This window comes from Carlito syrichta, unplaced genomic scaffold, assembly GCF_000164805.1.
Source record: "Carlito syrichta isolate Samal-C Ts95f unplaced genomic scaffold, Tarsius_syrichta-2.0.1 Scaffold287509, whole genome shotgun sequence".
Lineage (NCBI taxonomy): Eukaryota > Metazoa > Chordata > Mammalia > Primates > Tarsiidae > Carlito > Carlito syrichta.
This window is the reverse complement of record NW_007231605.1, coordinates 13,780-27,730: the sequence shown is the minus strand read 5'-3', so window position 1 is coordinate 27,730 and position 13,951 is coordinate 13,780. Positions and strand designations below refer to the sequence as shown.

General features: G+C 47.1%; 1 protein-coding gene across 1 annotated transcript; it reads left to right on the top strand.

Moving 5' to 3' along the window:
* The first annotated feature begins 6,280 nt into the window (after nt 1–6,280).
* MUL1 (mitochondrial E3 ubiquitin protein ligase 1) lies at nt 6,281–12,877 on the top strand. Its single transcript, XM_008052781.2, has 4 exons — nt 6,281–6,503; nt 10,275–10,362; nt 11,076–11,196; nt 11,847–12,877. Exons 1-4 carry the CDS (start codon nt 6,384–6,386, stop codon nt 12,574–12,576), a joined length of 1,059 nt encoding a protein of 352 aa, XP_008050972.1. The 5' UTR covers nt 6,281–6,383; the 3' UTR covers nt 12,577–12,877.
* The last annotated feature ends 1,074 nt before the right edge of the window (nt 12,878–13,951 follow it).

Here is a 13,951-nt window from a genome sequence, read left to right as displayed (position 1 = left end):
TGGTTTCACAGGTGCAGTCATATGTCAAAACTCATGCCTGTAGTCCCAGCTACTCGGGAGGCTGAGGTGGGAGGATGGCTTGAGCCCAGAAAACTGAGGATGCAGTGAGCTATGGTTGTGCCACTGCACTCCAGCAGGGGTGACAGTGAGACCCTGCCTCTAGAAGTAAAATGAAATAAACCCATATCAAATTGCACATTTTAAATACATGCGGTTTGTTGTTTGTCGGTAAAACTGTTTAAAAAAGAAAAGTGTAGTGCCTGGAATTGTGGAATTTCAAATGAAGGAGTGGGTGGTCACTCTGCAGAGAGGTTCCTTTCCCCTGTGGTTTGTGGTCCTTATGAGGGCAAAGCCTGTCCTCACAAACTACTTTTCTTTCCATGAGATCTCTCATTTTGTCTGCTGCTGGAACCTGTGGCTAGTCAATGGTAAGTCTCACTGGCCCAAAGGAGACCGAGAAAGTGAACCCACCCTGTATAACCCCTACTGGCTGTGACCACTTTTAGGAAATCCTCAAAGCCTACATCCTTCTAGGAACTTCTGACAACAGCATCCTCTGGGATGGACAGTGGATCATGATCCTTTTGTCAGATTTTTCACAAGCTGCCTTGAATTATAATCTTTTGGGCACATGCCCCATCCTTTTTTTTTTTTTTTTTAGTTGGAGTCTCACTCTGTGGCCCAGACTGGAATGCAGTGGCACATTCCCAGCCAACGCAGCCTCGACCTGCTGGGCTTCGGCGATCCTTCTGCTTCAGCCTTCCAAGTAGCTGGAACTACAGGCGCGCGCTACCACGCCCAGCTAATTTTTTGATTTATTGTAGAGATGAGGTCTCACCAAATTTCCTGGGCGGGTCTCGAACCTGCGGGCTCAGGCAATCCACTCACCTCAGCCTCCCAAATTGCGGGATTATAGGCTGAGCCACTGACCCCGGCTTGCCCCATCTTTATTAAGTTGTGCCCCAACACATTTCCTTTTTGCCATGGCTACTGGGAAGCTCACAGTCAAGGCTAGTATTCAATTGCATGATTAACTCATCCTAGGTGCCTATCACCAGGTAGTTTCCTTCTCCTTTTAGCTGGGTTTCTCTCTCTCTCTCTTTCTGTAGGAGTTTCACTCTGTCACCTAGGCTGGAGGGTGGTAGCATGTTCACAGCCACCACAGCCTTGAGCTGCTGGGCTCAGGTGATCTTTCCACCTCAGCCTTCCAAGTAGCTGGCACTAGAAGGATGCGCCACCACGCCCAGCTAATTTTTCTTGATTTATTGTAAAAATGAGGCCTCGCCAAGTTGCCTGGGCTGGCCTCAAACCCGTGGGCTCAGGCAATCTTCTTACTTTGGCCTCCCAAAGTGCTGGGATTATATGTGTAAGCCACTGTGCCTGGCTGTTCTTTCTAACTCTATTTCTTTTAATATCTGAAATATATCACAGTGTGTTCCATTTTATGAACTCATCTTAGATTTTTTTTTTTCACAAACAGGTGGGGTTTCAATCAAGAGAGAAAGAAAAAAGAGCCAGGCACAGTGGCTCATGTTTGTAATCCCAGCACTTAGGGATGCTGAGGTGAGAAGACTGCCTGAACCCAGGAGTTTGAGACCCTCCGGGCAACATAGTGAGACCTCATCTCCATAAGAAATAAAAAATCAACCAGGCATCGTGGTGCACACCAATAGTCCTAGCTACTTGGAAGGCTGAGGTGGAAGGATAGTCTGAGCCCAGCAGGTTGAGGCTATGGTAGCCATGACTGTGTCATTGCACTCCAGCCTGGGCAATAGAATGAGAATCCAACTCGAAGAAGGAGGAGGAGGCTGGGTGTGGTGTCTTATGCCCATAGTCCCAGCATTTTGGGAGACCAGGGTGGGTGGATTGCTTGAGCCCAGGAGTTCAAGACTAGCCTTGGTAACAGAGCGAGACCTTGTCTCTACAATAAACAAACAAATACGCCAAGCATGGTGGCATGCACTTACAGTCCCAGTTAATTGGGATGCTGAGGAGGAAGGATCACCTGCGCCCAGGAGGTTGAGGCTGCCATAAGCCTTTATCATCACGATCATGCCACTGCACTCCAGCCTGGTCCACAGAGCGAGATGCTGACTCAAAAAAAAAAAAAAGTTTTCCTGTGCCCTCCATGAGGGAGTATGTCCTACACATCCTTCCTGTGTCCTGCTGTGTATCTGGGAGAGTACGTTTCATTGGGTAAATGCTCCTTACAAATATGTTGAGGCCGGGCTCGGTGGCTCAGCCTGTAATCCCAGCACTTTGGGAGGCCGAGGCGAGTGGATTGCCTGAGCCCACGGGTTCGAGACCCACCCGAGCAACTTGGCGAGACCTCGTCTCTACAATAAAAATAAAAAATTAGCCGGGTGTGGTAGCACACGCCTGTAACTCCGGCTACATGGAAGGCTGAGGCGGAATGATTGCCAGAGCCCAGTAGATCGAGGCTGCGATGGCCGGGAGCATTCCACTGCCCTCCAGCCTGGGCAATGGAGTGAGACTCCAACTCAAAAAAAAATATGTTGAATATATTAGATAAGTTTTTTTGTTTGTTTTTGAGTTGGAGTCTCACTCCATTGCCCAGGCTGGAGGGCAGTGGCATGCTCCTGGCCACTGCAGCCTCGATCTGCTGGGCTCTGGCAATCATTCCGCCTCAGCCTTCCATGTAGCCGGAGTTACAGGCGTGTGCTTCCATGCCTGGCTAAGATAAGTTTTAATAATTATGTCAAGGGTTATTCCAAGGGAAAGTTCTAGAAGGAAACTGAATGGCCACTTGATGCTATTATTAACAGCTTTTCTGCCAGGTGCAGTGACTCATGCCTGTAATTCCAGCATTTCAGGAAACTGAGGTGGGAGGATTGCTTGAAGTTAGGATTCAAGATCATCCTGGGCTTCATAGTGAAACCTTGTCTCTACAAAAAAAAACAAAAACAAAAAACAAAACCCAGTCTTTTTCATTTCCTATTTCCTGTGACATCTGTCTAGCAGTGTCAGTGCAAGTGCTAAGATGTGTACCCTCACAACTGGTCCCCGGACTATGGCAGATGCCTAAAAGGCCTTTACCCAGTGAAGCGCAGGGAAGTTCTGCTTCTCTGAGAGGAAATCTGAATTTAAATCTGGAGTGAAATGCCTTTGGTGGCGTTGTCCTTAGTGACCCTGTCTCTCCCAGGTTGGCTCCCCCACACCAGAAGCTCTGCCTGGTGCGTTAGGGCTTTGCCTAACTTTCCCGAAGTCATGGGCTCATCTCTAACCTGTGATTTGTTGAGAACAGTATTCATTCCAAGCTGGGAATGACTCCCTGGGGACATCTGGCTGCAGCAGAAAGTGCCCATCTCTCATCACTCCTAACAAGATCCACATGATGTAAATTTCAACCTGTCCCAATAGGACATGCTCAGCATGGCCAATGAAGGATTTCAGCCTTTGGCAAAAAAAAAAAAAAAAAAAAAAAATGGGCAAGGTTATTTAAAACCAAACTGTCTCATTTAAGAATGATGGTCTTTTAATGAGCTCCCCAGGAACCCACAAGGGCTCAGAGAATGAAACAAGAAGGCCCCAAATAGTCAGAACCCACAAGCAAAGACCCCTTGCCTGTTCACAGCAGAGGCACTCTGCCCATTTTCAATTTTATTCCCCACTTCTGTTCTTTTCCCTGCTGTGATCCAAGGGTACAAGGACTTTGATTATATTAATAAAGCAGATTAGACCATCCCCTGACTGACCCTCAAAAAGTTTTTCTGGATACCTTCCCCTAAAATGATGAAATTTATGAAGTTTTAGTTAGGTATTTAGGGGTCTATAGGATCTGGCCTCAACTCTCTCTTTCAATTACATGCTCCTCTCTCTGTCACATGTCCTGGGCTCTGGCTATACTGGCTAACTCTTGGTAGTTTTTTGTACTTTCCCTCAGAATGAAAAGTCTTTCCTACTCCCATCCAACCACTCCACCCTCCATTCTGTTCACAGAACTCAGATCCCTTCCCCAGTGAGAATAAGTAGCACCTCCTTACTGCTGGTGGCACTTTGCTTACCCCAGTTCCATCTGGCCTAGGGCAATAGGTGACTGCCCATGTCTACTTCCTCACAAGACCCTAAACAGCCAGAGGGAAGAGGCTGGCTGTCTAAGGTTGTATCTTCTAGTGCTCAGCCCAGAGCTCTGGGTGCAGGAGGCCCTCTGCAATGGTCAGTGTGGCGTGACTGGCAGGCTTTCCATTTTTTTTTAATTCAAATTTCATTAAAGCAAAACATGCCATACATTCACACTCAAAAGATACAACAGAATGAAAAGTCACCCTCTCTGTTTTCTAGTCACTCATTAATTCTCTTGTATGAAAAAAAAAAACAAACCCAAAACAATAATATCGGCTTCTTGTGAGTCCTTTCAAAGACATGCAAACATGAGACATATAGAATATTCTTCTTCCATCTTTAAAAAAAATGAGATCATAGCTTTGCAGTTTGCTTTTTCGCCTTACTATACAAACGTACATATATTTTTGAAATGCACTTAACAAATCTTTATTGATAACATTTAGGTTGTTTTCATTCTTTTGATATTAAAAACAATGCTGTAGTGAGTAATCTTGTATATTTATCATGTTCACATGTGTATTTCTTTCTCTTTTTTTGAGCTGGAGTCTCATTCTGTCGCCCAGGTTGCATGGAGTGCAGTGGCATGCTCATGGCCACCGCAGCCTCGACCTGCTGGGCTCAGGTGATCCTTCTGCCTCAGCCTTCTAAGTAGCAGGAACCACAGGCATGCGCCACCATGCCCCACTAATTTTGTGGTTTATTGTAGAGACGAGTTCTCACCATGTTACCCAGGCTGGTCTCAAACTCCCCAGCTCAGGCAATCCTCTCACCTCTGCCTCCCCAAGTGCTGGGATTACAGGCGTGAGCCACTGTGCTCGGTCCACATTGTGTATTTCTAGAGATAATTTCTAGGGATAGAATTGCTAGGTCAATGGATGTAGGTACTTTTAATCTTGATCAACATTGTCCAACGAAATAATGCTCAATTTTACATCCATGAGCAATATATAGGACTCTCCACACTGTTGATAACACAATGAGTTATCAAACTTTTTTTGACAAGTTCAATTAAAAATTTAAAGCTGTGTGTGTGTGGCCATCCTTGAGTTGAAAATCATCAAAGATATCCCATAGTATTGACAATCTAGGGATTCTAACCCCATGCTCATAGAAAGTAATTCTTATTTGAGCCTAAGCATATTTAAGGAATGCAGCAACATAAATAAAATGGATAACCAGCTGCTTTAATAAACATCTTTTACTTCTGTGGCGTAATCTAGTTTTTAGACACATTTTACATACATTGATTTGGGCCAATGGGGGGTTCCTGTATTTTCAAGAATTTAAAATGTAACCCGTAGGAGACAGTGCCATGAACACACACTTTGCAGGTTGATGTCTAGGATAAGAATTTTAATGACGTCTATTTTGGGAAGGAGAGACACCGCAGAGATCAGAAACCAGTCTCTGAAGAAGAACCACCTGGGTTTGAAGCCTATCCCTATCGCTTTAAGCTGCATAACCTTGAGCAAGTTTCCTCATCTGTAATCTGCACTGTAGCTGTGTTGTGGGGATTAAATGGGATGGTGCCTGCAAAACTTTTTTGGCCCAGTACCTGACACATAATAGGCACTCATTAAAAGTAGCTGTAATTGTTATTTGATAAATATGTTGTTCTATGTGGTGACAGCAGATTAAGGGGCTACTTTGGTGATATAATCTGCCGTCTTGGAGTAGAGGTAAGGGTTCTGGAGTCAGGTAAATTTCTCTCTAGCATTCGTTAGCAGTATAGCTTTGAGCACATCATGCCCTAACCTCTCTGGCCTCAGTTTCCTTATCTGTAAAGCGGCCAGAATAAAATCCAAGTCTTGGATTTTGCTTTTGAGTTTTCTCTAAAATTTACATGTGTAATACTCACAAGCCTTTAAGACACAATGCTTTTCTTGCCTCCCGATCAGAAGGCGAAGACATCAACTAACCCATCAAACAGCCGAGTAACCCCAGGAAACCTCAGGGACCGAGACCAGAGCGACGCGGGCAATTCTGTTATGGCCGGCGCCCGCGTGTCGAGGGGAATGGCCACGGAGTGGCAGGCGATCGCTCCCCAAAACGGCTCCTCGACACCCGGCTCCAGAGACGGTGTCCGGGGAGAGGCCGCAGTATCCCGGCAGTCACCCGGGCAACCCCCCTTTCCGGTCTCGGGTCCCGCGGGCGCTTCCGGCTCCGGCGTTGCGTCATCGCCCGGCGACGGGGTGGCGGCCGGAGCCGTCCCGGGGGTGCGGTCCCGGGTGGACGGTGAGGGTCACGGGTCCTGGCCTCGCCGTCACCAGCCTCTGTCCCCGGGGCTCGGCGCCGCCATGGAGAGCGGAGGGCGGCCCTCGCTGGGCCAGTTCATCCTCCTGGGCACCAGCTCTGTCGTCACCGCCGTCCTGTACTCCGTGTACCGGCAGAAGGCCCAGGTCGCCCGGGAGCTCAAGGTCAGTGCTGAGCCGGCCTGGCCTCAGCCGGCTCATCTTCGCCCCGGGCCGTGCGAACCCCCGGCTCACCCGGGCCGCCCCGTTGTCGAAGCTGCCCCAGGGAGGAAGCAGCCTCCGAAGGGTGTCGCCAGCCAGTCCACGGAGGAGCTGGGGTCAGAATTCGGATCTCACGATAACGCCTGGTCGGCGCCTTTTCTCCCGAGTCCCTCGCATTGCTCAGAATGAATCTTGGCTTCATTACTTTGCTCGAAAAACCTGTATTGAGCCCCTGCTGAGCGCAGGCAGTGAGTAGAACAGAAAAGCCCTCGCGGAGATTCCATTCTAGTGCGACCAGATAGTAAACCCGGATCAGGTGGGATGACAGATGGGGCGAAATGCTTTAGAGGGAGACAAGGAAGAGAGGGAGTGGGATGCTGGACGAAAGGGGCTTCTTATTTGAGCTAAGGTGACATGTGAGCAGAACCTAGGCGTCGAGGGGGCCAGGCAGATATCTAGGGAAGAGCAGATCAGACTCGGGGAACAGGAAGTGCAGAGAAACATGTAATTAACGTCTTAGCTCTTTGCTTCTCCATACCCTTCCTTTTTCTGTTATAGTTATTTTAAAATAACACTCTCCTTTTCGAACCTCACTTTACAATTTATGCAACGCATCTCCATTTTTTTTCTTCTATAATTTTTTTGTGGCAGATGAAATGACAATTACCCCCAGATTGCAAATCAGGAAATTGAGATTCAGAGGAGAGGTCTTGCAGCTAGTCAGCTTGGAAATTAAACTTAAGTCTTTTGATTCCAAAGATGGAGTTTGTTTCTGATTGATCACATCACTTTATTGTAAATGTCTGACTGGTTCAGAGAGATAAACCTCTTTCAACCAGAGACAGGGTCTTATTTCTTCTTCCTCTTTCCTTCTAGATTATAACTCAGTGCTTGATAGGTGATAGATGCTCAGTAAATATTTGTGGGTTCATTTTAGTTGAAATTTCACAATATAACAGCTAAGGGCCTAATTCTACTTTTACATAAAAGGTGAATTCTTGAAGCTAACTTCATTATTCAGTGAGGGTTCAGAAAACTGTGAAATCCCTGCTATGAAGGGAGTTTTGGAATCTGGAAAGAACCAAGTTACAAGGCAATTGGATTTGTTGTGCAATGACATTCTAGTGAGAGTCCAGCTGCCCTGCTGTTCACCTGACATGATTGGCTTTGAGTGTAACTGATACTTCACTTTTTGGCTCCAGAACCAGTTTGGCTTCAAGTTGGCTGGGTGTGGGATTGTTTGAAGCAGTGGACTCTCCAGGTCCCATCTTTGGGTGACCTTAAAAGTATTGCCAGTTAGCTCCTAAATGAGGATGAAATAGTCCTTCCTGGAAGAAGAGTTGGAACTCCCGATATTTAGATTACAATATTTTCAGATGGCAAAACTTCAGAGTAGAGCTGCTCCTTACCCTGTGTATCTCTCTTAGTGGTGGGAAGGCATCCCCCTGGCTGGATTTTTTCACACCTTAAAGTTAATTTAATCCACGTAAAAATCCTGGGAGATTGCTTTTTCCCCATCCTTTTCAGTTTTGGAAACAGACTCAGATAAAGTTTCACTTGCCCAAAGTCCCAGTGGCTGTGTTAAAGCTTGATTCAACTCCAGGTCTTTTTGATCATATTCTTCCCTATCCCCCTTTTAAACATTCTGATTGGCCATTCTGTGATAGATACTTTACTAGCTATGTGACTTTGGGCAAATCACTTCATCTCTGAGCCCCAGTCTCCTTATCTGTGATTGGTGAGAATGTTTTCTGTGTAGGGATATTATGAACATTTCATGGGTTTTTGCATTAAAGTGCTTAGCATATTGCCTGGTACACAGTGTATCCTAGTGCTTATTTATTCACTTTATTTCTTAAATATGTAATGAGTACGTTCTGTGTGTCAGGCACTCTTCTCAGTACTGGGGGACAGCAGTGAACAAGACAATGTTTGAATCTTACTAGAGTTTATTTTTACTTATTTTTTATTTTTTTCAAAAGCAATGCAATCATATGTATTTACCAGTATAGCAGAAAATGTTAGTTCAGTTTCAGTTGTGTCAAAGGGAACAAAATAATTGGGAGAAGGGGGAGGGGAAGAGTATCCATTTTTTAGTCAGAGCTTCAGTAGGAATCAACATAGGGAAAACCTAAGGGAACTCCCATTCTGGAGTGACTTACTGGGGACTTTTTTTTTTTTTTTTAAGTGAAACTGCTTTATTTAATTTATTATTATTATTATTTTTTAATCAATATTTTTTATTATGATTTTGTGGGGTACAGTTAAGGGTTAGGTGTACAATTACGTTTCATTCAGGCACCCTGTTGATAAGAGGTGTTTCCCCATCCCCAGACAGATATGTGCGACTGTTAATCCCATCCCCCGTTTACTTTTATTTTTGAGACAAAGTCTCATTTTGTCACCCAGACTGGAGTGCAGTGGGGTGATCATGGCTCACCTCAGCCTTGAATTCCTGGGCTCAAGTGGTCCTCCTGCCTTAGCCTCCCAAGTATCAGGGACCATAGGCATGTGCCAACATACCTTGCTAATTTTTCTTTCTTTCTTTTCTTTTTTCTTTTTTTGTGGAGGCAGGGTCTTGCTTTGTTACCTAGGCTGGTCTCAAATTCCTGGCCTCAAACAATCCTCCCACCTCAGTTTCCCAAGGTGCTGGGATTATAGGCATGAGCCACTGTGCCTGGTTTCCTCCTAGAGTTTAATAGCCTGGTGGAGGGAGACATAATAAGTGAGTAAGTTGTGCTAGTTATTATTGCTGGTATTTTTAATATCTTCATGGAGTAAGTGGTTAAGGAGCGTGAATGGACCTTGCTTCTGTCGTTTACTCTGTAGCTTAACCCAGAGTGAGCTTCCTGTGTGTCCAGGCCCTCCTCACCTCTCCTCACCTCTTTACCAGTTACCAAAGCCTGCATCCTTAGGTTTTGGTAGTGGGAATATCCTGAGAGCAGAGATGGTCCTTTGTTTGTACCTGAATCCCTAGCCCCCAGCACTGTGCATGGCACAGAGATGCTTAGGATATACTTGTTGATTGTCCTACTTTTCTCATATTTTTGATGTAGCAGTAACAGGCTTGGTTGGTTTCCCAAGCGCAGCAGGTTGGGCACTCTGAGTTGGAAGGGATGGGAGGACTAGGGATTGTTAGAGGAAGCCAGCAGCAGAAGGAATGTGCTCACTTGATTATGACAGGGAAGAAAGACAAAAAGTAGAATAGTGCTTGGTACCAGTTAGCAGATACTTGCCTAGTAAAGCAAAGGCACCCCTTTTTTGTAGCATACAATGCCAAACAACTCATAGGGGTGTGGTGATAACATTTATGGAGCCCCTGCCATGTACTAGGCAACAGTCTAGGTGCTTTACACCTGAACCCTTTGAACCATAGCTCTGTGTTTTCAGGAAGAGATTAAATGATGTTCAGTCTGTGATATTCACATTGACTACTACTTTTTTATATTTGCATTAAAAAATAAAAATACTAACATGAAAAAGAGTGTAGATTTTGGTTAACCTGAAAAAGAATGTATGTGGCATCCCCATTCTGCAGTGACAGAAGAGCCTGTTGATGTGTTCAAACTTCTGGGACACAGCTTTGAAATCTGATTCTCCGTCGTATCATTCCTGCCCAGTTCCTCATTCTCTCAACATGCAAAAAGTCAACAGTGTTTTTCTTTTTTTGCCCTTAAGCTTTGATTGAACATATTAGGCTTCGATGGCCAATGTGATATTTTTTTTTGTATTTAGGGAGCTAGGAAAATCCACCTGGGTGAAGATTTAAAGGGTATTCTTTCGGAAGCTCCAGGAAAATGTGTGCCTTATGCTGTTATTGAAGGTATGTTTGTTAATTGGTCAATGGAAAGCAAATTCCTCTTTCCAAAAGGTTGAAAAAACTTGTCTTGGCTAACATTAAGTGCCTTTGTGGTGTCGGGGCCATGTTCAGAACATATTTTGTCAGAAAGACCTGGGTGGTGGTTGCGTGATCTTGGGGAAGATTACCAAACCTTTCTGAAGCACTATTGCCTCATTGGTAAAATGATACTTGCCTTAGGGGGTTGTTTAATACTTCAACAATGTAACCCATGTAAAAAAGCGTAGCAGATGTGCCTAAGATGTAACTTATGATGATAAAAATGTCATCATTTTGATGAATTAACATAGCTCAAACTAAAAACACATTTTAAATGACCTTCAAGGAGAGGGCAGAAATATATATCTATTTTTTGAGTCAGAGTTTCACTCTGTAGCCCAGGCTGGAGTGCAGAGGCACACTGCTCACGGTCACTGCAGCCTCGACCTGCTGGGTTCAGGGGATCCTTCTGCCTCAGCCTTCCAAGTAGCTGGAACTACAGGCACACGCCACCATGCCTGGCTAATTTTTTGATTTATTGTAGAGATGAGGTCTTGCCAAGTTGCCCAGGCTGGTCTTGAACCTGTGAGCTCAGGCAATCCTCTCACCTCAGTCTCCCAAAGTGCTAGGATTATAGGCATGAGCCATCAAGCCCGACCAGAAAAATTCTTAAAATAAAATAACATGTGTCCACTCAGGAGCTGTGCGATCGGTTAAAGAAACCCTTAACAGCCAGTTTGTGGAAAACTGCAAGGGAGTCATTCAGCGGCTGACGCTTCAGGAGCACAAGATGGTATGGAACCGAACGACCCACCTCTGGTATGCAGCTTTCCTCCACAAGCCAGACCCTTTCTGTCGGTCCGTTCAAATGTGGGGTCCCAGGTGCTGTTGCCACGGCTTTGTCTTCTCCTGAGGCAGTTCGAAGGCCAGTCTCTTCATGCTGATCTTACTCTTGGTGTGATCTCTGGCCCTCCTGCATCTGTGGGCATCTCATTGAAATGCAGATTTCGGGGCTCCCTTCCAGACCTGCTCAACTAGAATTTCCAGGATAGAGAGCCTAGAATCTTGACTGTTTAAGAACCACTGACTTAGAGATTAGATTAGATTAGATCTTAGATAGATCTTAGATTAGAGATTTCAGGATTTGTTAAAATAATTTTCTGCCATTACATGGAGTATCAGCTTTCCAGCTGGTCCTAGTGGGCTTGTTTAAGATGTGTTGTTTTACAGTGGTGAAGGGAAACAGGTGGTGTAGGCAGTCTGTGGGGGTATTGTTGCCCACTGTTATTGCCCAAAGACCCAGGAGATGGAGCCTCTTTATTATGAGGTACTTGGATTAGTGATTCCTGCTGGTTCTTCCAGTGATGTCAGACTTGGTTCTGTACTCCTGGCACTTAACTGATCTCTTCCCTGCCTGGTGTTGGGTGTTTGCTACCTGTCGTTTCATCTCAGTTCTATTTTTCTTTTAGGAATGACTGTTCAAAGATCATTCACCAGAGGACCAACACGGTGCCCTTTGACCTGGTGCCCCATGAGGATGCTGTGGGCGTGGCTGTGCGAGTGCTGAAGCCCCTGGACTCGGTGGACCTGGGCCTGGAGACTGTGTATGAGAAGTTCCACCCCTCTGTCCAGTCCTTCACTGACGTTATCGGCCACTACATCAGCGGCGAGCGGCCCAAAGGCATGCAGGAGACCGAGGAGATGCTGAAGGTTGGGGCTACCCTCACGGGGGTTGGCGAGCTGGTTCTGGACAACAACTCCGTCCGCCTGCAGCCACCCAAACAAGGCATGCAGTACTACCTAAGCGGCCAGGACTTTGACACCCTGCTGCAGAGGCAGGAGTCGAGTGTCAGGCTCTGGAAGGTTCTGGCACTGGTTTTTGGCTTTGCCACGTGTGCCACCCTCTTCTTCATCCTCCGCAAGCAGTATCTGCTGAGGCAGGAGCGACTGCGCCTCAAACAGATGCAGGAGGAGTTCCAGGAGCACGAGGCCCAGCTGCTGAGCCAAGCCAGGCCTGAGGACAGGGAGAGTCTGAAGAGTGCCTGCGTTGTGTGTCTGAGCAGCTTCAAGTCCTGCGTCTTTCTGGAATGTGGGCACGTCTGCTCTTGTGCTGAGTGCTATCGCGCCCTGCCAGAGCCCAAGAGGTGCCCCATCTGCAGACAGGCCATCACCCGGGTCATCCCCCTGTTCAACAGCTAACGGGCGTGAAGTGATGTGGAAGCGACCCCTTGCTTTTCAGGGATTTTCATCTCGAGGCCTTGGGAGGAGCTGTGGTGGGGTGGCTGTCACCTCGGGTGTGAGTGGGGGAGGGAGAGGGTAGAAACTGTCCAGACCCACACCTCCAACAGCACGACCTCCTGCCCAAAAGGGAGCCCTGTCCATGTGGAATATGAGAATCTAAGTCTCACCCTGGGAGGGTGCCATGGCCTGGCATCTCTTCCTAGGAACAGATAAGTGTGTGTGTGACTGAGAACACCTCATCATTTGCTTAAGTACCAAAGCCAGTGGTCTTCAGCTCTTCTGTTCGTATGCCTTCTGGTCCTTTCTGGTGAATTGTCGTTTGCTGTGGACTTGGGGGAGGACTCAGAGGCCCAGCCCTGAGTGGGAAGGACACTTGCAGAGCTGCCTCTAGAGAGACTTTGCCATGCTTTTCTTCCTTTTGCTCTCACCCTGGGAAAAGGCTTTCTTCACAATTGTCAGGGCAGGTCACTGTGTCCCTTTCCCCTCACCTGCTTGCCTCCTGAGCTCATGCACGTGTGTGTAGAGGGCAAAGCAGTGAAAACAGCATATCTGCCTCTGCCCACATGGTGGAACCCTGGGAAGCAGAATGAAGAGCCATCACTTGAGGCGCAGTTGCTTTGTCAGCCCTCCTGGTGCCACTACTGCCCTGGAGAGGGCCCTGGCCCTGACTGGGAACTCCTGTCACTCGGGAGGGCCAAAGGTGGCTCTGGTGTTCCTGCTGGAAACTGCTGCAAGGGTCTCACCACCCGGAGGATGCAGTGTAGACACTGCTGTCCTGGTTTCCGGCTTCCTGGCAAGGTTCACGAGGAGGAGCCAGTGGCACCCTGACCGTTGCCAGTGGCACCAAGCCCGTTGCAGTGCTGACATCGCTTGGGGGGATCACATCACTCTCTGTGTTCCCTGTGTCCCCTCCCATGTTACCCCCACCCCTCCCCTGTTCATGGTGTGCCTGTGAGTACAAGATAAGTGGGGAAGTCTCCCCCTGCTCCAAGCAGTCAGAAGTCATATTTATGGCTCTTTTATATTTCCCTGTCTTGGACTATTTGTCCCCATCCTCCTTTGTGTGGGGGAGGAGTGCTCTCAGGGGCCGACACTCATACTATGCAGTGTCTGGTGTGATCAGCACAAATTAAACACGTCACAGCCAAGTGGTAGCCTGTTGCTTCGTAACCAGGGTTAAATGGTTAAGCCAAGGTTTCCCCAGGGGGGCATAAGCCCCTGCCATGAAAGGGTGAAAGCTGGCACACAGGCCTCCATGTTCTGTTCCTTGGCTTGAGTGGCTTGGGGCTCACCCAGGAGGTGCAGCTTGTTGATGCTGAGGCTGGGGTGCCTG

Bases quoted from the DNA above. Each gene is read 5' to 3' on its own strand.
- MUL1 (XM_008052781.2), top strand. From the start codon at position 6,384: ATGGAGAGCGGAGGGCGGCCCTCGCTGGGCCAGTTCATCCTCCTGGGC. The intron at 6,504-10,274 runs GTCAGTGCTGAG...TTTTGTATTTAG, and splicing joins AGGTCGCCCGGGAGCTCAAG to GGAGCTAGGAAAATCCACCT. The intron at 11,197-11,846 runs GTATGCAGCTTT...TTTTTCTTTTAG, and splicing joins AACCGAACGACCCACCTCTG to GAATGACTGTTCAAAGATCA.